Source organism: Ascaphus truei, chromosome 10 (assembly GCF_040206685.1).
Source record: "Ascaphus truei isolate aAscTru1 chromosome 10, aAscTru1.hap1, whole genome shotgun sequence".
Taxonomy (NCBI): Eukaryota; Metazoa; Chordata; class Amphibia; order Anura; family Ascaphidae; genus Ascaphus; species Ascaphus truei.
The window spans coordinates 49,819,950-49,844,429 of NC_134492.1; the positions used below are offsets into that span (position 1 = coordinate 49,819,950).

The 24,480-nt window shown below is 45.4% G+C and overlaps 1 protein-coding gene across 3 annotated transcripts in view; it reads right to left on the reverse strand.

Moving 5' to 3' along the window:
• Nucleotides 1–279: 279 nt before the first annotated feature.
• EDEM3 (ER degradation enhancing alpha-mannosidase like protein 3) overlaps nt 280–24,480 on the reverse strand; it is a 61,998-nt gene continuing 37,797 nt past the window's right edge. For 2 of the 3 annotated variants that reach the window (XM_075616911.1, XM_075616910.1), the window contains 6 exons: nt 23,971–24,124; nt 20,171–20,365; nt 14,203–14,368; nt 12,750–12,935; nt 8,307–8,354; nt 280–5,027 (listed from right to left, as the gene is read on the reverse strand). In XM_075616911.1, coding sequence (XP_075473026.1) covers nt 4,639–5,027; nt 8,307–8,354; nt 12,750–12,935; nt 14,203–14,368; nt 20,171–20,365; nt 23,971–24,124 — 1,138 coding nt within the window. In that variant the 3' untranslated portion in view covers nt 280–4,638. The remainder of the gene's footprint in view (nt 5,028–8,306; nt 8,355–12,749; nt 12,936–14,202; nt 14,369–20,170; nt 20,366–23,970; nt 24,125–24,480) is intronic. The other variant, XM_075616912.1, reaches the window with a different exon arrangement.

The following is a 24,480-nucleotide window of genomic DNA, read 5'->3' on the forward strand; positions in this document are numbered from 1 at the left end:
GTTTGAGCTTGTTAGGAATCTGTGTTAACCTAAATCGTCATATACGTGCATAACTGATGTAAATAATGAATTTGTAACAGGCTCTATAGTCTCCCCGCTTGCTTACAGCTTTGGTATAAGTATGGAGCCGGTATTGCTGTTCAGAACATGCTGACAGGCGCATGCGTGAGCTGCCGTTTGCCTATTGGGTGATATGTCCTTACTCGCGAGTGTACTTAAAGTGAGTGTCCTTAAACTGGGGTATGCCTGTACAGGTAGCAGGAAATAAAAGGACTTCAATTCAGAATATTTACAGCGTTTATTAAATCTTTACAATCATGTCAAATACACAATTATATATACACAAGGATTATATACACTTTCAACCCAGACTTTTACAGTACACAACAGAATCCAACATTGGTAGTGCGGTATCACTGCACGTTTACCAGACATTGCATACGTTTTAAAAAAATATAAATTAGGCTAGTAAAAACCGCTTTAGAAATTCTCAACGTACAATGTGCAGGGCGGCTGTTCCGAGTGAGTCTTTCGCACAAAATTTGTGTAAACAACCTTTGGAGCGAGACAGCTGGGTCTCGCTGAAGCCTTTAGCTCTGGAAGGTTTGAATGTTTCGTTGAAGGTTATATCCACTGAAGAACAAGTTCCTTCTATAAAATCACAACTGTAATGTAAGACATGTGTAAGAAACTGTGGTTATCTTAATGGCAATTTGATAAAGAGAATAAAAAGGAGTGGAACAATTGCGATGCATGATCGATGATGCATGTTCAGCAAACCAAGGTTTCCAAGCGCCACAGTGAAATGACAACATTAGATTAGTGTTTACCTGCTATGACCATGTCAATAGCGTTCGTTAAATGTGTTTTCTGGTTCTGCACCCCATTAACTCAGGCTTCGGCTGTAAAAGTTCTATTATGCAGCACGTAAACAAATCCATGTTTAAAATGAACTAGAAGCTAAAAAGCAACACGCTCATTTGCATGTCATTACCCAGAATCCTTTTCTGTCGTTTAACCACTGTATGACAATAGGGTGAGTGGAACTGGCTTGGGGGAAACACACGGAGTCCTCTTTCCGCACCCTTTACCGACGTTTTAGGATCTTACATGGGACGCCTTCGATTACAGAATATACTTTTAAGCTAAAAACAAATACATGAGAAAATTCGAGAGTAAAAATTCTAAAACCATTACAAGATCAGATATTTACCGATTACTACTGAATGCATAAAATAAAGGGTACAAATATACCCCGGTTTGATTAAATAAAAACATCAAAATGTTTTAGAACGCTGAATTATATCTATCATCTTTTTTTAATGCAATACAATTTTTCAGAAAATGCATTTATCGAACAGTACAATGTAAACAGGCAGAGTACATCCATTGTGAAACGTATAACTATTTATCATTATCCCTTCCAAAGTGGCAGTGAAAGGGTTACATTAACCAAATGAGGTAGATTGTAAGACCCCGTCATTATTAAACATATTTTGCTGGCTCACACATTAAATAAGTAGCCGTTATATCAGGTGAGGGCAACTCCAGTGCTGAAGGGCCACCAACAGGTCCGGTTTTCAGGATATCCCTGCTTCCGCACAGGTGGTGCAGTCTTCGACTGAGCCACCTATGCTGAAGCAAGAATATCCTGAAAACCTGGCCTGTTGGTGGCCCCTGGAGGACTGGAGTTGCCCTCACCTGTGCTAGATCAACTGAAGCAAATGGAAAAAATGGAATTTGTTATATTTACAGTACTTAAACTATTTCTGTATTCACATACTCCAACGAACCCCTTAAAGTCAAACACGCGGACCGAGGTAAGGATTTGCATTAGCGTAGGAAAGATTTTCACAGTTCCCTGTACACGTCGGAAGGCGACGTCGCTACAGATTTGCCATTCATGGCAGTGACAAACGTCATTGTATTAGCGGTTAAACAGAAAACAATGCAACACTTTCTACAAGAAACCAAAGCGTTACTGTGGATAAAATATTTCTGGCTGCAAACAAGCAGGATCCTGTGCAAAATAAAGCACGCCGATTGAAATATTGCCATGTTTGTACTGTTTTTGCTTGGAATGGTGCGCATGCAGGGAAACGGTGGGTTCTAGAGCTTGTCTGCGCCACTGTCTGGAACGGATGGTGCACGAGTCCGCCGGGGGCAGGGGTGACGCCGCAGTGATCGGATCGTGGAAATGAAGACGTCAGTTTCCTAGTGCGCATTATAATGGTCTCAATGGCTCATTTTATACAATGCGGCAATCGGTCAATGCAAACAAATAAAATAAAAAAATCGGGGTATCTATTTCTTGTAAAAGCTGTGAAACGTACAACTCCCCATCGCCCCAATGCTCATCGCGCTGGTGGCAGCTTCCATCTTTGGTCACAAGAGAAAAGTCAATTTCTTACGAACCCTCAGACGGCAAAACGATTCAAGTTACAGCCTCGTTTTTTCAGGACTCTTAAATAAAGGGCTGTAATAAAATATAATCTTTTAGTCTCAGTCATACCCCCCATTGAGCATTTGCTATGAATAACTAATATTTTTCTTTGGCTGCAACATTTTCCCTTTATTACTCACATTTTCAAAGCCTTAATTTGAAACGACGATCATTAATAATGGTCGAGGAATTAGAAAGGTTTTATTGTAGGACTCAAATTTACCTTTTTAAGTCAAGGTATGTCTGACTGGTTTAGAAACTACAAATATGGTTACCCAAACCAGGAGTGGGCAACTCCAGTCCTCAAGGGCCACCAACAGGTCAGATTTTCAGGATACCCCAGCTTCAGCACAGGTGGTGTAAGCCGACAGCCACCTCTGCTGAAGCAGAGATATCCTGAAAACCTGACCTGTTGGTGTTCCTTGAGGACTGGAGTTGGCCACCTCTGCCCTAAACTAAGAATGTATTCCCTTTGCTTACTTCAACCTTCAAAATGCCTTAATGACATACCTAGAACATCATGTGCCCCGCACGTCAGAGACCCTTGTGATGTTCCGGATACGTCATGGGCACTTGTTTCTTTTCTAGGGACAGATTGGGCTGAGTATGTACATGTGCTAGGAACTGCAGGGTACAGGAATACAAATACCATAGGAGTAAAAATGATTACCTCACTGTCACCAATTCCTTTTGGTCTAGGAAGACCCGGTTTTGTTAACATACATTTAAGGGTTTAATATGATGTAATGATGTACAGTTTAGGGGGATTCTCAAACATATTATGACGACTCCTCACTACCAGAATAACCTAATCATTTCCCATTAGCTTTGTTCATTAAAGATGCAGACACCCTGCTTATTTAGTTGTTCACGATACTTAATAAAGTCTTCATTTTCACCTCTTCACCATATCTTCTGCTACATTAACGCTTAATACTTTGTGACTTGTGTTATTTTCCTTGTGGCATGGTTTAGCAACTGTGGCTCTCCAAGCATGTCTAAACAATTAACTATGGAGCAAAGTACGGGCAGTGCTGCAAATTTCCTTTTTAATTATTCACAGCAGGTCATCAAGATAAGCTCAACTCGTACACCTACAATAGACAAACATTTTGTACACAGTTAGGACCGATACAATAAGGAAAAATTAATTAATTGTAGGTTGTGATACCTAGAACTTGGGTACTACAACCTACGACCAATCTACATTCTCCAAGACTTATACGGCAACCAGACCTTTGAATCCCAATAAAATACATTTTAAACGGTTGCCAAGTCCAACTTCATCTATTTTCTCTTCCAGGGGGTACTGCAGTTTTAAATGGTGTGCTCGATTAGGATTAATACCTTTTTAAATATTTTCCATTTTCTTTTCACAAGTGTGTCCAAGTTGCAACCCATGGTGTTAATTCAAGTATTAAAGATCTGTAAAATATGGCTTATTACATGACAATGGCAAATGAAACAAACGTTTATACTACACACAGCTGCGTGTGTATGGGTACGGATGTTCTGTTATGTACTCAAACTGGTTAACGTCAGAGGATTGTGAAGAATTGCAGAAATGCTATTAAAAACAAAAAATGTTTTGCCCCAAAAACTACTTCCATGTTTTCAGAAAAATGTTTCATGATAGAAAAACTAAACCGGATACTTTGAACACAGAGGAAAATGTTGGAACTTGCAAGAAACTTCAGTTTAGTGATAAACATTCGACAAGAAAAGCTCGTTCCTTTCCAAATCCAATTTGAAAAATCTAGAGGCAGAGTTAAGCAGACGACATTCTAGTAATTTCTTGTACACAGAATTATCTTTAAAACTATTCAATAAATAATGTTTTACACCCTTCTCAGATGTAGTGAAGGTCAATGAGGATTTTTCCAAAAACATTAACTGGATTTATCTCCTTACTTTGACAAAGCCCTTTGACAGATCGACATAAAAAATAGAATTTAGATCTGTCCCATCAATCTATAAACATCTGACAGTCAGTCAATGGATCGTTTACAACATATAAAACAGACATGCCTTAAGATATTGTGGACCCATTATAAATCTACAGAGAATAGATTGCCAAGTATTGTCCTTCACACTTGCTGTTCACCACACAGTACAAGCCCTGGGAGAAGGGATTCCAACGCCTTCCACGTCGTAGAGAAGTTTAATGTTTCTGGAAAAGTGTGGGGTTTTTTTGGTCATAGTTCATCCTTTTCCATTATTTCGAACGCTTCAATGTCTTCTTGCCAATCTGCCAATATCGACTCTATTGGCTGAACTTTGTTGTCCCATTTCTCCTTGTTCCTGGGATCGTCTGAACTTCCTGAATGGACCTGAAGATCGTCACCAGAGTTCTTCAGGTCTTCAGCGTTGGTCTTACTACTTTCTGATGAGAGGTCCTCCTTGGGCAGAGGGGAATTATCACTGTTGGCGGAACTGTCCAACTCTGGTTGAGAAATCACAGAAGCTTCGTCCTTAGAGTCTTGTTTGCTCACACAGTGGTCCTGAGGCATGGAAGCTTCTTCTGGAACCTGTTTCTGCGAGTCGTTTTCCACTGGTCTCTGTTCTCCACTTTCACCTTCTAAATCTGGGTCACAGAAAGAGAAAACCTCAATGTAGGCATCAGTAGATGTCCCAGTAATGGTCATTTATGCATACAATATAATGCTACAAACATACTGTTAAACTCCCTCGCAAGTCTCAGCTCACCACATTTACAAACTTTTAATTTTTTTAATGATGTAAAAATACTTCTAGGTGCCAGATTTTGAGAACCATCAACCCCCCGCCCCCTCCCCCCCCCACATATATAAAACATTAAACATGTCCCCGCCATTAGTTCTTGTATCGTACACTTTACGGCACAAAGTCTTACCCAATCAAGAAAGAGGCGACTACGAGTACTGGGAGGTGTACTGTGAGGCTTGAGAGTTCAGCATAGGGTGCGCTGCAGTTTATCCCAGGTCATTCCCTTCCTTCAGAACAATTACATTATAATACAAATAGAACGTGTTTGCACTGGCAGGTTACTGTGACTTAGACGTGAGGAATGCAGGTATTAAAGTACTAGAAGTATATTGGACTTCCCCCGTCTGTGGATGGTGTTCTCTGTCACCGTGTCAGCTTCAAGGCGCCAACTCCTCCGAGTCGGCTACCACTCCGCTGCTCCGGATGACGTCACACGCTGTACTTCCACTACGGTGTCCCTGCTGTGCCACAATCCTGTGACAGAGAACACCACCCACAGACGGAAGAAGTCCAATCTGCGTTGTGAGATTGTCCACATTGAGGCTTGAGACCTAGCCACTTGATGTGAGTAGGTTTCCAATTTTTACCCACGGCGGAGGAGGGTGTGACATCGGTCATTTAGATCATCACCCAATGTCATCATCATTGTGAACACAGTGTGTGTGTGTGTGTGTGTGTGTGTTCACATGTATACTGTTTACTATTTTTTACCCCTTTTTAATACTATTAAATCCTTTGCCTTTATTCACCTCGCTTATCACAATTGTATCCCAGGTAATGCACTATAGTAGTGTGTATGTTATTTTTGTCTCCTTTTCCTGAGGTACGTCATTCCTAAGATCCAAGCATTCACCATCTTAGCTCCATCGTGCTATTCTATTCCTCAGCGCCAGAGAGGTCTGTTTATGTTTTGCATTTCATACTGGACATTAGACACCCAGTGGACTTTTTAGGATGCTTTTTGGACAGTATCACAGGACTCTACTATTGGACTTCATGCACTATTGTTGTATTATTTATTCATTTATTATTCTTAGTTTAATTTTTGGTGGTAGTGGCGCTTTTTGTACACTAATTTTTCTATTGATAGGTTGTGGCTGATTGACCTCTTGTCGGAGGCAAAGGATCTTCAAAAGTAGTACATTTGTGGTGCACAGCTAAAGCTATTACCACTTAACATTTACTACATCACTAAAATACATCGCAACAAATACATAAGTGAATCAGTGAATGTGAAAACAGATCAAACGTATGTGAACGGATATGGCGAGGAAGACTATAGAACATAAGCTTAAAGAAAACAAAGCAACCACTTGTGGTTGGAAAGAAGTAAATCATTGCACTCAAACAAGACGGTGGATCAACCATAAAAGACAGTGCAATTATCATAGAGCTGAAATTGTATGCGAACACATAACACAGGGCATAATCCAGCAGAGGACAAGCGAGAAGAAACCACCAATGATGTAACCCTGCGTCCTTCCAAAGCAAGTGGCAAAGCAATTAAATCCATGAAGAATGGGAAAGCTCCCAGGAAAGATGGAATTACAACTGAAATCTTGAAAGAAGCTTGGGAAGAAGAAGAGAAAATCCTTGCAAAACTCTTTACATACAGCTTGGAGAACAGGAAACGTCAAGAATAAAGGAGTAATGCCATAATTATCCTCATCCACAAGAAAGGAGAGACGGACATCAACAACTACCAACCAGTCTACTTCCAATCACTTACAGGATTTTTCCGAAGACTCACTAACCGGCTCCAACAGAAGCTGGACTTCTCCCAGCCTAGAGAACTAGTGGGATTTCAACGTGGATACCACACAACCGATCACATCCAAGAAGTACAAGAAGCAATTTCCTGAAATAATACCATCTACCACTGCACTTATGATTTGTAAATTACAAAAAAGCATTTGATTCTGTCTACACCTCAGCGGTCATGGATGCTTTAAGACAAAATGTTGAAACTTACATTGATATTAGAGAACAATTTATGAGAACGCCACATCAACTATTAGATTAAATGACGATACAGACAAAATAAGTATCAGCCAGGGAGAGAGGAAGGGAGACACCATGTCACCAATGTGTTTCATTGCAACACTTCAAGAAGGGTCCAAGTCATTAGATTGGGGGGAAAAAAGGAATCCAACTCAGCTGGGAATATTTGAGTCATCCACAATTGGGAGATTACTTATTCTTTGCCACAAGTACAGAAGACCTCCAGCAACAAATTGGAGAACTCGAAGCAAGTAAGAGTGTGGGCCTCCGTATGCATCTCAGCGACACCAACGGAAAGTTCAACAAATGTGTGGAGTCTGCAAAGATTGAAATAAATTCAATACAACTAGAAGTGGAAGACTAGGTCTACTTTGGTCAGAAAATAACAACGAATGGTAACCTCTTGAATGAAATCCACAGAAGAATGAAGATGGGATTGGGGCTTTTGGAAGAAACAAGACAATATTTCAAGGGAACCTTTCACTTGTGTGAATAAGAACGTTTTAGATCAGTGTATGCCCGTGTTCACTTATGAATGTGAAACGTGGATCCTAAGTGCCAAGTTAATTCAGAAGCTTTAGACAATGCAAAGAAGTATGAAGAGATGCATGCTGGGTATTGCCGAGGAGACAGGAAAAAGAATGAATGGTTTCGAAACCAAACAAGTCTATGACATTAACACATGGGCGAAGACGACGAACAAAAGTAAGATGGGGGGGATTAAATAAAAAAAGAAATGATGTTGGAGCGACAAGGAGAAGAGGCAGTAACCGGAGTTTGTGGGAAATCATTGGGGTGGCTTCATGCTGCAGTGGGGAGACCAGGGCCGATGGGAAAATATACAAACAAAATATTGTAGTACACACAATTAATTGTTCTTGGCTGTCAGAGGGACAATGTTCTGCACGTGTGTGAATTTTATAATTCAAGAAAAAACATTCAATTACATGTAAAACTCAGAGCTAGTTAAGTAGATTTATAAGAAACAAATCTGTTAAACAAACTTACCAACGACAAACTAATCTCAGATTAATTAAATTGATATTCTCCACACATTTTTTTTTTAATCAAGTCTGATTTACTATGCAACATTGTGTCAGGCGTAAAAAATACTTACTGCTATTAAGAATGTAGTTTGGGACTATTTTACCTTTAAAAATGGTTGCTGAAATTCCAGATGCAGCACAAAAAAGGGGGAAAAAATAGTATTTAAATTCATCAATTTTACACAGTACAATAATTAGTCAATGCAATCAGCTTTCAATACAATGCAATGTGAACCACAGAGTGAGGGGGGTATTTAATTATTTCCAAATGAATTTTAAGACAAGCGACTTACAGAAGGCAGTCCCTAAGCATTCCCGCACGGGACTGGTTTAATAGTCCCATGCACACACGCGGTGTCACATGCTCGAGCATGCCACGTTTCAGGAATAGCTGGTGTTGGCCTCACTCCGTGTTTACTTATGGAGACGTTCATCACGGCTAATACTCCCATGTAGAGTAGCAACTAGTGATGTACCGAGTACCCGGAATTACCCGGTACCCGGCTCTTTTTCAGCTACCCGGAAATTACCCGGACCCGGCAACGGAGAAGTGGGCCCGAGTAATGTCAGAGTAGCTGAAAATACATCACATCACTTACCTGCAGCCAGCGACGGGAGACATCTAGGAAGAGCAGCAGGGATCCTGTGACGGTGTCAGCATCAGGAGGGTGTGTTCAGCCGGCGTTGGAGCAGCAGGAATCCATTACACAGCAGCAGGTAGCAGTGTGAGCCGGGGAACCGTGCGAGCCGGGGAACCGTGCGAGCCGGGGAACCGTGCGAGCCGGGGAACCGTGCGAGCCGGGGAACCGTGCGAGCCGGGGAACCGTGCGAGCCGGGGAACCGTGCGAGCCGGGGAACCGTGCGAGCCGGGGAACCGTGCGAGCCGGGGAACCGTGCGAGCCGGGGAACCGTGCGAGCCGGGGAACCGTGCGAGCCGGGGAACCGTGCGAGCCGGGGAACCGTGCGAGCCGGGGAACCGTGCGAGCCGGGGAACCTTGCGAGCCGGGGAACCGTGTTACCGGAGCAGGAGCGTTCCTATTGGATAGACGGCTGAAGACACTTCTGATGCGGACAACGCCACAAGACTTCTGCTGCTCTTCATAGATGTCGCTGCGGTCTTCCGCCACCCTGCAGGTACGTGCCAACCGGGTACCAGGCCGGGCAGAACAATTCATTTTGGCTGGGTACTCGTTACCCCTTTTTTTTTTTTAATTACTACCCGTACAACACCCCCAAATAGTGTAGCAACATATACAATACTCCCATATGGTGTAGCAACATATACAATACCCCCATAGAGTGTAGCAACATATACAATACCCCCATAGAGTGTAGCAACATATACAATACCCCCATATGGTGTAGCAACATATACAATACCCCCATAGAGTGTAGCAACATATACAATACCCCCATAGAGTGTAGCAACATATACTATATCCCCATATAGTGTAGCAACATATACTATATCCCCATATAGTGTAGCAACATTTACTATATCCCCATATAGTGTAGCAACATATACAATACCCCCAATACAGTGTAGCAACATATACAATACCCCCATAGAGTGTAGCAACATATACTATATCCCCATATAGTGTAGCAACATATACTATATCCCCATATAGTGTAGCAACATATACTATACCCCCATATAGTGTAGCAACATATACAATACCCCCAATACAGTGTAGCAACATATACAATACCCCCATAGAGTGTAGCAACATATACAATACCCCCATAGAGTGTAGCAACATATACTATATCCCCATATAGTGTAGCAACATTTACTATATCCCCATATAGTGTAGCAACATATACAATACCCCCATATAGTGTAGCAACATATACGATATCCCCATATAGTGTAGCAACATATACTATACCCCCATATAGTGTAGCAACATATACAATACCAAAATACAGTGTAGCGACACATACAATACCCCCATACAGTGTAGCGACAAATACTATACCCCCATAGAGTGTAGCAACATATACTATACCCCCATAGAGTGTAGCAACATATACAATACCCACATAGAGTGTAGCAACATATACTATATCCCCACATAGTGTAGCAACATATACTATATCCCCATATAGTGTAGCAACATTTACTATATCCCCATATAGTGTAGCAACATATACAATATCCCCATAGAGTGTAGCAACATATACTATATCCCCATATAGTGTAGCAACATATACTATATCCCCATATAGTGTAGCAACATATACTATACCCCCATATAGTGTAGAAACATATACAATACCCCCATATAGTGTAGCGACACATACAATACCCCCATACAGTGTAGCGACAAATACTATACCCCCATAGAGTGTAGCAACATATACAATACCCCCATATAGTGTAGCAACATATACAATACCCCCAATACAGTGTAGCAACATATACAATACCCCAATATAGTGTAGCAACATATACAATACCCCCATAGAGTGTAGCAACATATACAATACCCCCATAGAGTGTAGCAACATATACAATACCCCCATATAGTGTAGCAACATATACAATACCCCCATATAGAGTAGCAACATATACTATATCCCCATAGAGTGTAGCAACATATACTATATCCCCATATAATGTAGCAACATATACTATATCCCCATATAGGGCAGCAACATTTACTATATCCCCATATAGTGTAGCAACATATACTATATCCCCATAGAGTGTAGCAACATATACAATACCCCCATAGAGTGTAGCAACATATACAATACCCCCATATAGTGTAGCAACATATACAATACCCCCATATAGAGTAGCAACATATACTATATCCCCATAGAGTGTAGCAACATATACTATATCCCCATAGGGTGTAGCAACATATACAATACCCCCATATAGTGTAGCAACATATACAATACCCCCATATAGTATAGCAACATATACTATACCCCCATATAGTGTAGCAACATGGGAGTTGATGTAAAACCACAGAAAATACATTTCATGGCAGCCGCATCCCAATTAGAAAATGACTTGCAGCTAAATGTTTGCCTGTAAGGTTGTGTGTGCTGAACAAATATAGAAATAAATGTCAACAAATGAACCCAGCTACGGCTGTGCTTATAGAGCTGGCTATGTGACCGCTGATGTCAGCCGTCACCGTGGCTATCGCGATTCCTGCAAGGGAGGGCGACAGGGGGCGTGGTTTTATATAGCACTTTACAGAGACATTTTGCAGACACAGGTCCCTGCCCCGTGGAATTTACAATCTATGTTTTGGTGGCTGGGGCACAGGGAGATAAAGTGACTTGCCCAAGGTCACAAGGAGCAGACAGCGGGAATTGAACCAGGTTTCCGATTCAAACTCAGTGCCAGTCAGTGTCTTTACGCACTGAGCCACTGCTCCTACTTAGCCCGAGGTTAGCATGAGAGACAAGGAGTTGTCAAGTAGACACCATGGGGGTTATTCAATCAGCTGTGACAATGACGATCAGCCACAATCGCATGGGAACTCCCTTTGACTTTAATATTGCAGGTTAGAAAGGGAATGACTATGAGCCGTTTGTTTTGTCCATCTTATTTCTCATGAGATGCGGAGATCCTAGAAGGGAAGTGTAGGATTCGCACTCACGTGAGAATAACGTTTTCTTGGATCAGTTCTGCTTTGGCTTAATACCACTTGTGAAAATGAATGAACGAGCTACGGGCGCAGAAAATACACGTAGTCTCACTCACACAAATCTGATCCTCAAAAAAAGCCCGCCACCAAAATAGAGCAAAAGATCTTGTAATCAATGGTAGGCATAGCACACCTTTTTGAGGACTATAGCAAATATGTTTAAAGCAGAAATCGCACCCAAAATGGGATTCAAACCAGGGGTCGTCCTGAGCAGACCCTATCCGTGGACTCCCCCAAGTTCCCTACCCCTATACAGTTTTAGGTGCAGATGATGGCGCGAGCGGTCATCCAATAGGAACCGGCAAAGTCATTCATTGCACCTTATTGGACGGCGTTTGTTTCCCCAGGTTAAGAGGAGAAGATCAGCACCTACAGCTAAGTATTTTGTGATTCGGGGGCGGTGTCACTGGTGCAGAAGGTAGAGGTTCAGCTCTAAAGGACCCCTGGTTCGAATCCCTAATCCCCTCTGCCTCAAAACCTGCAAAAAAAATGTAAAACAATTACGAGCAGCCAAGACTGGGACTTGAAGCCCATTGTTGGACTATAGCTGGTGTGTCCGACACCATACATCCTCCTACAGCCCAGCTCATATCAATCCTTTCCCTTAAAGAAATGCCAGGACCATTACAACTCCCAATCTTGTGTAAATCTAAACAGAACCAACAAGACCGCAGTAACAAAGTCAGGCGCTCCTTACATTGATCATTTCTCAAGTTGGGCGCTGAAACTAGATAGAAAGGACAAGTGACTGCGACAGCTTACAGGAGCCTGTCACGTTCCTGGGCGCAGTGATGGGAGTATTAGGGTCCCATGTAGGAGCAGTAACTGCTTGGCCCTTACCTCGATCTTTGGCTTTATCGGACAGAAGCACCTCCACCTCCTGGTACTCGCGGATTGCGTGCAGTATGAGGTTTCCTTCCTTGCTGAAGAGAAATAGCATAGGGATGGTAATATCGTCTGTGTTCTTCCCATCGCCAGCCATTTGGAAGAGAGGAGCAGTGTCACTGCTGCTGCCGTCATTGTCATCTAGGAGAGAAATTCAACAACCAGTAAGTATAGGTGTGTGTGTGTGTGTGTGTGTGTGTGTGTGTGTGTGTGTGTGTGTGTGTGTGTGTGTGTGTGTGTGTGTGTGTGTGTGTGTGTGTGTGTGTGTACACAAAACAAAAATCAGATCCTGCACTCCTACCAAATTGGGCTAAAATATACTAGTGACATTTACATTGAGAACCTAAGTCTGTAACAAATGAGTAATTTTGTTGCATCTTTTGATCAAAACATGATTTAAGCCTGTTAGGAGTATTATAACTCTATGCTAATTGCTCTCATTGTCAGTCTACATATCACCCTCCACTGAAGAGCAGGGGAGTGTTTATGGCTGACAGAAAGGAGAGATAAGTTAGTATTAGTATTTCACACCAGGGTACTTCTGCACCCACAGGTTACCTTTACAATAAGGGAACTCCGATACTGGCTTTGGTCAGCTTTTTAACTGCACTAAATCACACATAAGCATATGCTTCATTTAATTAACCCCTTTAAGGCACTTTGAACTAAACTTTGTGAAGTATGTGATAGGACAATAAGAAATGACATATAGTCAGGGTAGGTGCCTGCTAAACGGAGGTTACCGTGACCAGGTTGGCGGCTTGAATCATGTTCTGATCAAAAGATGCAACCAAAGGACTCCTTTGTCACACAGATTTAGGTTCTAAATGTAAACAGGTCACTGGTATATTTTTGCCAAATTTTTAGCAGTGCAGGATCTTCATCAATGTAAGGCCGATCCTCTTACCGGATTATGAAACTGTTAGGAATGGGGCTGGCATTTCTTTATTTAAAGCTATATTATTTATATTTTATAAATAGAAAAACATCAGCGTTGTAAACACACAAATATACGTCTCTCTCGCGCGTGCGACACACACACACACACACACACACACACACACACACACACACACACACACACACACACACACACACACACACACACACACAGTAAATAACCACTGGTACGTCGGCTGCCTTTGGCGCTTGCCTTGGCGAGGCGGATACAACCTACCATCGCCTGCCCACAGTATTTTACTAAAGACACCCTTTTTTTAAGAAATATGAATCAGACATGGGCTGTAATATATTGACTTGTCTTTTTCATGCAGCAATAAATAGAAAATACAAATGCCGATGACACAGGCTGAAAATGACTGACTGCCCCCAACAGCATCGATGGGAACATGACAAAACCGACATTATAATCAGGACGGTACAAGAGCTAGACTGGGAAAATGCTTACCGATGACAATGCCGCCGATTGCGCCCGATTTCTGTACGTTCCGCGCCTTCTCAGCAAACATACACTGACCTCGCTGCATGAGAGCGATTCTCCCCCTTATCGCTTCGGGGTTGGTGATGTCCGAGCAGCCGCTGTACGGCTCAGTGGCGGCTACGAAGCCTCGTGTCTGTTGGAGACATGATGTCAATGACTAACAACTAACCCTTCGCTGCCAGAGAAAGGGTTGAGATACAGAAAATTGATCGCTCTTCATCTGCGTCAACACCAAATTGTACAACAGATACCAAGTCACTGGATATTACATTTGCTATTCATAATCTTCTCAATCAGTTATTCCCAACCGGTGGTCAGTGAACCCTTAGGGGTTCGTGAGGTGTCTAAAGGAATATGCCCTTCCTCCCCCCCCCCCCCCCCCCAAAAAAAGATGGCGGATATCAGGCGGTATAGTGGGTTCCTAAGCCCGTGGAGGGACTGTGCTCTTAGTAAGGTGCCAAACTGAACCTTAGTGTCCGTGATATAGCCGTCAATTACATTGGGAGCTTCTAAAAGGCTCGCCCCATAGTGCTTAGCGTCAGCCGCTGCAAGGCATTGTGGGGTGTCCCTTTGAACACTCCTGTGGAGATTTACATTTATACCACCCACACTGCACGCACACACTAAGGGTGGCATGTGGGACCCGACCAAGCCTGCGGTGCCAAGCTCAGGACACTATACTGCCCAGGGGTCAGGCGGTTTTGTTAGCAATATTTTGGCGAGTGGTTAAAACTATTTATTAATTAGGGGGAAGACACACACACGTGAAATTTATTCCTCTACGTTTCGGCTCCCAACAGAGCCTTCATCAAGAGCACCAACAGTGATACAGCAGTGATCATATTTATAACCTGAAGTGACCCCTAGAAAACCCGCAAAAACCTCACTCACTTAACCCCTGTGACGTCATGAGTCAGGTGGAAACCCAGCGGGGCCAAAATCCAAAAATGAAAACGGGGGGGAGGGAAGGGAGGTGAGATGGAGTTAGGATAATACGCCTAGAATAGTGTAGTATAAGCCCCGTAACACAAACACAAATGTAACACTTACAAATCGCAACTGCAATTTAAGCAGCAAAAAAGTAACAGTTCAGAACAGCGATGTTTAAAGGAACAACGAGGAAAAAGCCGTGTCGCAGAGGGGGGCGGCCGCAAACACTCACAAACCTAGATACTGTGGTATAGAATTTATCGTCTTCCTCTTAGCGACACTGAACTCGCACTTCTCCAGAAAGGACGGTCGTTTGTCCCTACCTGTACACCCTCGGCTTTTGAAGTTGAAATTGATATGTTTAAACTATATCACAATTTCAAAGTTAAAGACTTTTTCAAAAATACCCATACCAGTGCCAGCATTCATCCGTTTCAACCAGGGGTGAGCAAACTTTTTATGCCGAGCCCCCCTTTTCATCCATGAAATTTCTCGGGCCCCCCCAGCCTGATGTAATCAATCACATGAAAAAAACGGTATACAATGTAAATACAAATACAGCTCAGCCCCGTTATAGCGCGGTCCTCGGGGGCCACCCGATCCGACCACGTTATAACCTGGGTCGCACTAATTTAAAAAAAAAAAAATTGGCCGCCGCGCGCCTGATCGGGAGGAGGGAGGGGAGCGAGGGGGAGGAGGGAGGGGAGCGAGGGGGAGGAGGGAGGGGAGCGAGGGGGAGGAGGGAGGGGAGCGAGGGGGAGGAGGGAGGGGAGCGAGGGGGAGGAGGGGGAGGAGGGAGGGGAGGGAGGAGGGGGAGAAGAGGTGGAGTGAGGCGCCGGCATCCACCGTACTTCCCCCAGCATTCCCCTTGTACTTCCCCGAGCAGCCTCACTTCTACCAGCACCGGTTCCCTCCTCCCCCTTCAGCAGCCGCACACTGGTTTTTATTCCCCCCCCCCAGCCAGCAGCCCCACACCGATTTACCACCCGCCAGCAGCCCCACACCGATTTACCCCCCGCCGCCAGCAGCTCCGCGCCAATTTCCCCCCCTCCCGCCAGCAGCCCCGCACCGATTTACCCCCCCCGCCGCCAGCAGCCCCACACCAATTTACCCTCCCCCCGCCAGCAGCCCCGCGCCAATTCCCCCCCCCCCTCCCGCCCGCACCGATTTCCCCCCCCCACAGCCAGCAGCCCCGCACCGATCCCCCCCGCCCCACGATGCCTCAGCAGCTGACACCAGAGGTAGGAGCGCGCTCTGTGTAAGCGCTCGCAAAAAAACCCAAAAAAAACACACAATCACAACCAACACACAATCACAACCAACACACAATCACAACCAACACACAATCACAACCAACACACAATCACAACCAACACACAATCACAACCAACACACAATCACAACCAACACACAATCACAACCAACACACAATCACAACCGCACACACCACACACACATAATCACAGGCACACCACACACACACACAATCACAGGCACAGGCACACCACACACACACAATCACAGGCACACCACACACACACACAAAATCACAGGCACACCACACACACACAAAATCACAGGCACACCACACACACACACACAATCACAGGCACACCACACACACACACACACACACAATCACAGGCACACCACACACACACAATCACAGGCACACCACACACACACAATCACAGGCACACCACACACACACAATCACAGGCACACCACACACACACAATCACAGGCACACCACACGCACACAATCACAGGCACACCACGCGCACACAATCACAGGCACACCACGCACACACAATCACAGGCACACCACGCACACACAATCACAGGCACACCACGCACACACAATCACAGGCACACCACACACACACACAATCACAGGCACACCACGCACACACAATCACAGGCACACCACACACACACACAATCACAGGCACACCACATACAATCACAGGCACACCACACACAATCACAGGCACACCACACACACACAATCACAGGCACACCACACACACACAATCACAGACACAGACACACAATCACAGACACACACACACACAATCACAGACACACAGACACACACAATCATAAGTCAGGGGATGTCTGTGTGCAGGGAAGGAAAGCCCCGCCCCCTCGGACACAGACAGAGCAGAGAAGCAGCCTCAGCACGGAGCTTCTGGCCGCCCGTGCACAGCTCTGCCCGCCCCCAGGTTTCCCCGCACGCAGCCCACGCCCCCCCCCCCTAAATTACCTTGCGCCCCCCAGTTTGCGCACCGCTGGTTTAAATGACGGAGCAGCTTTGACCGGATTAATAGGAATCCGTCCCTAATAACCTTTGAGAGGATTGTCCATAAGGAGATACGTGATGTATATACACGCACCCCTACAACTAGCGCTCACACTACTAAAGCTGAAAGACTAGCCATTCGTGACTTGGCTAACAATACACACATTATCATTCAAGCGGCGGATAAAGGGGGAGCAATTGTTATGTATTATAAAGACTAAAAGGGGCATAGATCGTCAGACAATGAAATGATTCCACACATTATAAAACCATTGACCTTTGATCCTACGATGTCATACAACAGAGACTGACACTACACTACAAAATCTGGGGCCTTCCCCCACTGGAGGCCTGTTGGTCACTGTGGATGTCTCCAGCCTTTACTCGCGCATACCGCACGATAGTAGCATGACGTAGTGCGCAGCCTGATCATCAACAACCCGCATTACACGGGGGCCGCATTACACGGGTCCCCGCATTACACGGGTCCCCGCATTACACGGGGGCCCGGCATTACACGGGTCCCGGCATTACACGGGTCTCCCGCATTACACGGGTCTCCCGCATTACACGGGTCTCCCGCATTACACGGGTCTCCCGCATTACACGGGTCTCCCGCATTACACGGGTCTCCCGCATTACACGGGTCTCCCGCATTACACGGGTCTCCCGCATTACACGGGTCTCCCGCATTACACGGGTCTCCCGCATTACACGGGTCCCGCATTACACGGGGTCCCGCATTACACGGGTCCCGCATTACACGGGCCCCGCATTACACGGGCCCCGCATTACACGGGCCCCGCATTACACGGGCCCCGCATTACACGGGGGCCGCATTACACGGGTCCCCGCATTACACGGGTCCCCGCATTACACGGGTCCCCGCATTACACGGGTCCCGCATTACACGGGTCCCGCATTACACGGGTCCCGCATTACACGGGTCCCGCATTACACGGGTCCCGCATTACACGGGGGCCCGCATTACACGGGTCCCCGCATTACACGGGTCCCGCATTACACGGGGGCCCGCATTACACGGGGGCCCGCATTACACGGGGGCCCGCATTACACGGGGGCCCGCATTACACGGGGGCCCGCATTACACGGGGGCCCGCATTACACGGGGGCCCGCATTACACGGGTCCCGCATTACACGGGGGCCCGCATTACACGGGGGCCCGCATTACACGGGTCCCGCATTACACGGGTCCCGCATTACACGGGGCCCCCGGTAGATTACCCATGTTTACACATTTTACACAAAAATTACTTCAAATTTGAAACCGAGTTCTTTCTACAGGTATCGGGGAACCGCAGTGGGTTTGAATATGGTCCCTGCCGGTGCTTTTATGCATATTTATGAAAACTTACACATCCTGAACGAACCAACAGATTCCAGGTTCACCTTCGCTGCTTTGACGACCTGTTCTTTATTTGGACAGGTCCTGCCGCAGCACTGACCAGTTTTTGACAAACTTAATTCACTCCCTTCTCCGACCAGGCCGAGCACGACACAGAACACACACACAGATTGGGGTACGGGGACACGAGCTTGTGACAACTTTGTTCACCAAGGAGACGGACAGAAACAGCCTCCTTCATGCGAGAAGCCAGCACCCATTACCCCTTAAAAAGGTTTACCCTCCTCTCAGATGGTCAGGGTGGCTCGAATAGTGAGTGATCCAGAGGAAAGAAATAGACAGCTCATATGGGTTAAAGTACATCTACTGACAGGGGTTGTAGCTAGAAGGATGTCCAAAGTAGTCTTGAACGGACTAAATGATGCAACAGGAAAGTACTTTTACAGTACAATAGCAAGTCATTTGATGCGCGTTGCCATGGTGATGCATCACGTCACATGACCCCGCGGCCATGGCGGCACGTCACCGTAGACGAGGTATGACACACTGCAGAGGCCACACGCGACCCCCCAGCACTTCATTTAAATGCCGTGGGGAAGAGTGCGGGGCCTCTGCAGCTGTCGCACCCCCACTGAAAAATCTTGCGCCCCCCAACACTAAACTATTCTAGGGGTATGTATCCTAACTCAGGCTCACCCCACTTTCCCCTCCCCCGTTTTCCTTTTTGGATTTTGGATCCCGCTGGGGACTCATGACGTCACAGGGGTTCAGTGAGTGAGTTTTCGCGAGTTTTCTAGGGGCCACATCAGGTTATAAATATGATCACTGCTGTATCACTGTTGGTGCTCTTGATAAAAGGCTCCGTTGGGAGCCGAAACGTTGAGGAATAAATGTCACCTTGGGATTTGAGTGCCTGTCCTGTTTTCTTCTATCTGATGTGCTGCCTTGCTGACACCTGGTCGGTTTGCACCCTACTACCACCCGTACCAAGACCAGATAACCCAGGAAAACTTGTAGTGGGAAACGCTCAATACTTTGCTATTTTCACTGTAACTTTTTGTACCATGAAATATGTCTTAAATAAACATTTGATAAATATTATAGTACTGGAATAATCACATCTTCCTGCAGAATTTCCTTCTAAAAGCAGAACAGCAGCTAGCAAATGCTGCAACGTCGATGCCAAATCACTACAATAACGTAACCCTTGTCTGCTGGAAAGGCCAACGGCGCACAAGGCATTCTGGGTCCCATCGGATGAGAAGGGTTAAAGGGACAGGTAGTGCAATATTGTGCAGGTCCCAAACATACGGGCGGCAAGCAGAATTCTACCCACCCCTGCGATATGCGTGGAAAGGTCCATTCCAAATTGGGCTGGTCCCGCAGTCAACACCACTCTTCCAAAGAACGGGTGAGACACTATTTGCACGGCACGGGGTGGAAGCTGCTGCTCTTTCTGTTGCTGACTGGACAGCTCAATCATTTCCTGCATGAAACGTAATCCATCCTCCGCATCTATCGAGCTCGCCGCCTGCAAAACAAGGAACGTTATATATTACCGAGCTCGCCGCCTGCAAAACAAGGAACGTTATATATTACCGAGCTCGCCACCTGCAAAACAAGGAACGTTATATATTACCGAGCTCGCCGCCTGCAAAACAAGGAACGTTATATATTACCGAGCTCGCCGCCTGCAAAACAAGGAACGTTATATATTACCGAGCTCGCCGCCTGCAAAACAAGGAACGTTATATATTACCGAGCTCGCCGCCTGCAAAACAAGGAACGTTATATATTACCGAGCTCGCCGCCTGCAAAACAAGGAACGTTATATATTACCGAGCTCGCCGCCTGCAAAACAAGGAACGTTATATATTACCGAGCTCGCCGCCTGCAAAACAAGGAACGTTATATATTACCGAGCTCGCCGCCTGCAAAACAAGGAACGTTATATATTACCGAGCTCGCCGCCTGCAAAACAAGGAACGTTATATATTACCGAGCTCGCCGCCTGCAAAACAAGGAACGTTATATATTACCGAGCTCGCCGCCTGCAAAACAAGGAACGTTATATATTACCGAGCTCGCCGCCTGCAAAACAAGGAACGTTATATATTACCGAGCTCGCCGCCTGCAAAACAAGGAACGTTATATATTACCGAGCTCGCCGCCTGCAAAACAAGGAACGTTATATATTACCGAGCTCGCCGCCTGCAAAACAAGGAACGTTATATATTACCGAGCTCGCCGCCTGCAAAACAAGGAACGTTATATATTACCGAGCTCGCCGCCTGCAAAACAAGGAACGTTATATATTACCGAGCTCGCCGCCTGCAAAACAAGGAACGTTATATATTACCGAGCTCGCCGCCTGCAAAACAAGGAACGTTATATATTACCGAGCTCGCCGCCTGCAAAACAAGGAACGTTATATATTACCGAGCTCGCCGCCTGCAAAACAAGGAACGTTATATATTACCGAGCTCGCCGCCTGCAAAACAAGGAACGTTATATATTACCGAGCTCGCCGCCTGCAAAACAAGGAAAGTTATATATTACCGAGCTCGGCGCCTGCAAAACAAGGAACGTTATATATTACCGAGCTCGCCGCCTGCAAAACAAGGAACGTTATATATTACCGAGCTCGCCGCCTGCAAAACAAGGAACGTTATATATTACCGAGCTCGCCGCCTGCAAAACATGGAACGTTATATATTACCGAGCTCGCCGCCTGCAAAACAAGGAACGTTATATATTACTGAGCTCGCCGCCTGCAAAACAAGGAACGTTATATATTACCGAGCTCGCCGCCTGCAAAACATGGAACGTTATATATTACCGAGCTCGCCGCCTGCAAAAATGGAACGTTATATATTACCGAGCTCGCCGCCTGCAAAACAAGGAACGTTATATATTACCGAGCTCGCCGCCTGCAAAAATGGAACATTATATATTACCGAGCTCGCCGCCTGCAAAACAAGGAACGTTATATTACTGAACTCGCCGCCTGCAAAACAAGGAACGTTATATATTACTGAACTCGCCGCCTGCAAAACAAGGCACACGTTATATATTACCGAGCTCGCCGCATGCAAAACAAGGAACGTTATATATTACTGAGCTCGCCGCCTGCAAAACAAGGAACGTTATATATTACTGAGCTCGCCGCCTGCAAAACAAGGAACGTTATATATTACCGAGCTCGCCGCCTGCAAAACAAGGAACGTTATATATTACCGAGCTCGCCGCCTGCAAAACAAGGAACGTTATATATTACCGAGCTCGGCGCCTGCAAAACAAGGAACGTTATATATTACCGAGCTCGCCGCCTGCAAAACAAGGAACGTTATATATTACCGAGCTCGCCGCCTGCAAAACATGGAACGTTATATATTACCGAGCTCGCCGCCTGCAAAACAAGGAACGTTATATATTACTGAGCTCGCCGCCTGCAAAACAAGGAACGTTATATATTACCGAGCTCGCCGCCTGCAAAACATGGAACGTTATATATTACCGAGCTCGCCGCCTGCAAAAATGGAACGTTATATATTACCGAGCTCGCCGCCTGCAAAACAAGGAACGTTATATATTACCGAGCTCGCCGCCTGCAAAAATGGAACGTTATATATTACCGAGCTCGCCGCCTGCAAAACAAGGAACGTTATATTACTGAACTCGCCGCCTGCAAAACAAGGAACGTTATATATTACTGAACTCGCCGCCTGCAAAACAAGGCACACGTTATATATTACCGAGCTCGCCGCATGCAAAACAAGGAACGTTATATATCACTGAGCTCGCCGCCTGCAAAACAAGGAACGTTATATATTACTGAGCTCGCCGCCTGCAAAACAAGGAACGTTATATATTACCGAGCTCGCCGCCTGCAAAACAAGGAACGTTATATATTACCGAGCTCGCCGCCTGCAAAACAAGGAACGTTATATATTACCGAGCTCGGCGCCTGCAAAACAAGCAACGTTATATATTACGGAGCTCGCCGCCTGCAAAACAAGGAACATTATATATTACCGAGCTCGCCGCCTGCAAAACAAGCAACGTTATATATTACTGAGCTCGCCGCCTGCAAAACAAGCAACGTTATATATTACTGAGCTCGCCGCCTGCAAAACAAGGAACATTATATATTACCGAGCTCGCCGCCTGCAAAACAAGGAACGTTATATATTACCGAGCTCGCCGCCTGCAAAACAAGGAACGTTATATATTACCGAGCTCGGCGCCTGCAAAACAAGCAACGTTATATATTACTGAGCTCGCCGCCTGCAAAACAAGGAACATTATATATTACCGAGCTCGCCGCCTGCAAAACATGGAACGTTATATATTACCGAGCTCGCCGCCTGCAAAAATGGAACGTTATATATTAACGAGCTCGCCGCCTGCAAAACAAGGAACGTTATATATTACTGAACTCGCCGCCTGCAAAACAAGGAACGTTATATATTACTGAACTCGCCACCTGCAAAACAAGGCACACGTTATATATTACTGAACTCGCCGCCTGCAAAACAAGGAACGTTATATATTACTGAGCTCGCCGCCTGCAAAACAAGGAACGTTATATATTACTGAGCTCGCCGCCTGCAAAACAAGGAACGTTATATATTACTGAGCTCGCTGCCTATGTTTGTGAAATAGAAGTGTTCAAATACATGGTGTATGCACATATTTGGAGTTAATTTTCACAAGTACCCTACGTAAAAACTTTACTCTCACAAATATAGAAATATCCATGACTGACGGGGACTCTGTCCTCTATCTATCAGTGACGCCATTATCCCCGGAGACACATTGGAGCCGGCATCAGAGATAGCCTCCTGCATGGCTGCCTCAAGATCTATGCCCATCTGGAAGCCAACCATTGGCTTCCCACCGAGACCATAAGGACATAGGAGGTAAGGAACCAATGGGAGAACGAAGGTGAAAGAAGACACAACAGGGAAAGAGGGCATGGAGGAGAAGGGGAAAGGGGGAATGGGAATGGGAATGGAACGATTGGCAAGGCTTTCCACCCTTTCTTCAATGGTAATGTGTATGTTACGTTCTCCTTTCATTGGATATATTACGGAGGAATTAAAGCAGTATGCATCAATAAATGTGGACCCTCACCTGGTTTGCATGTTGGACAAGCTGTACTCTTCCATCTTTCAGGTGAATCAAACTGACGCCCATCTTCTTCAGGATCTCCAAATGTTCCGAGTTACTGGCCATGAAATCTCTCGCTCGTAGGGGAGGCCTGTTCCCACTGCCAGAGATCTCGTCCCTGCCAAAGCCCAAAACAGACGGTATATTAATAATGTACGAGAAAAGGGAAAGCAAACGAACATTATTACTTCAAGCAAAATAGAAGAAAGAGGTTACCGGCCGCGTCGAGAGAGACAGGAAGCCAGCGGTCAAACGGATGAGCTGAAGAATATCCAGGCGCTAATATCACCATATAAAGTGATATTTATTTTACATAGAACGACCAACGTTTTGGCCTCAAAGGGATGTGTGTGTATCTGTGTGTGCATATGTATGTGTGCGTGCACGTACACGCTTATACAAACACACACTATCTGTTTAAAGGATTTCAGTTTGTAGATGTTTACGGCACACCACGGCTTTTACTCCTGAACA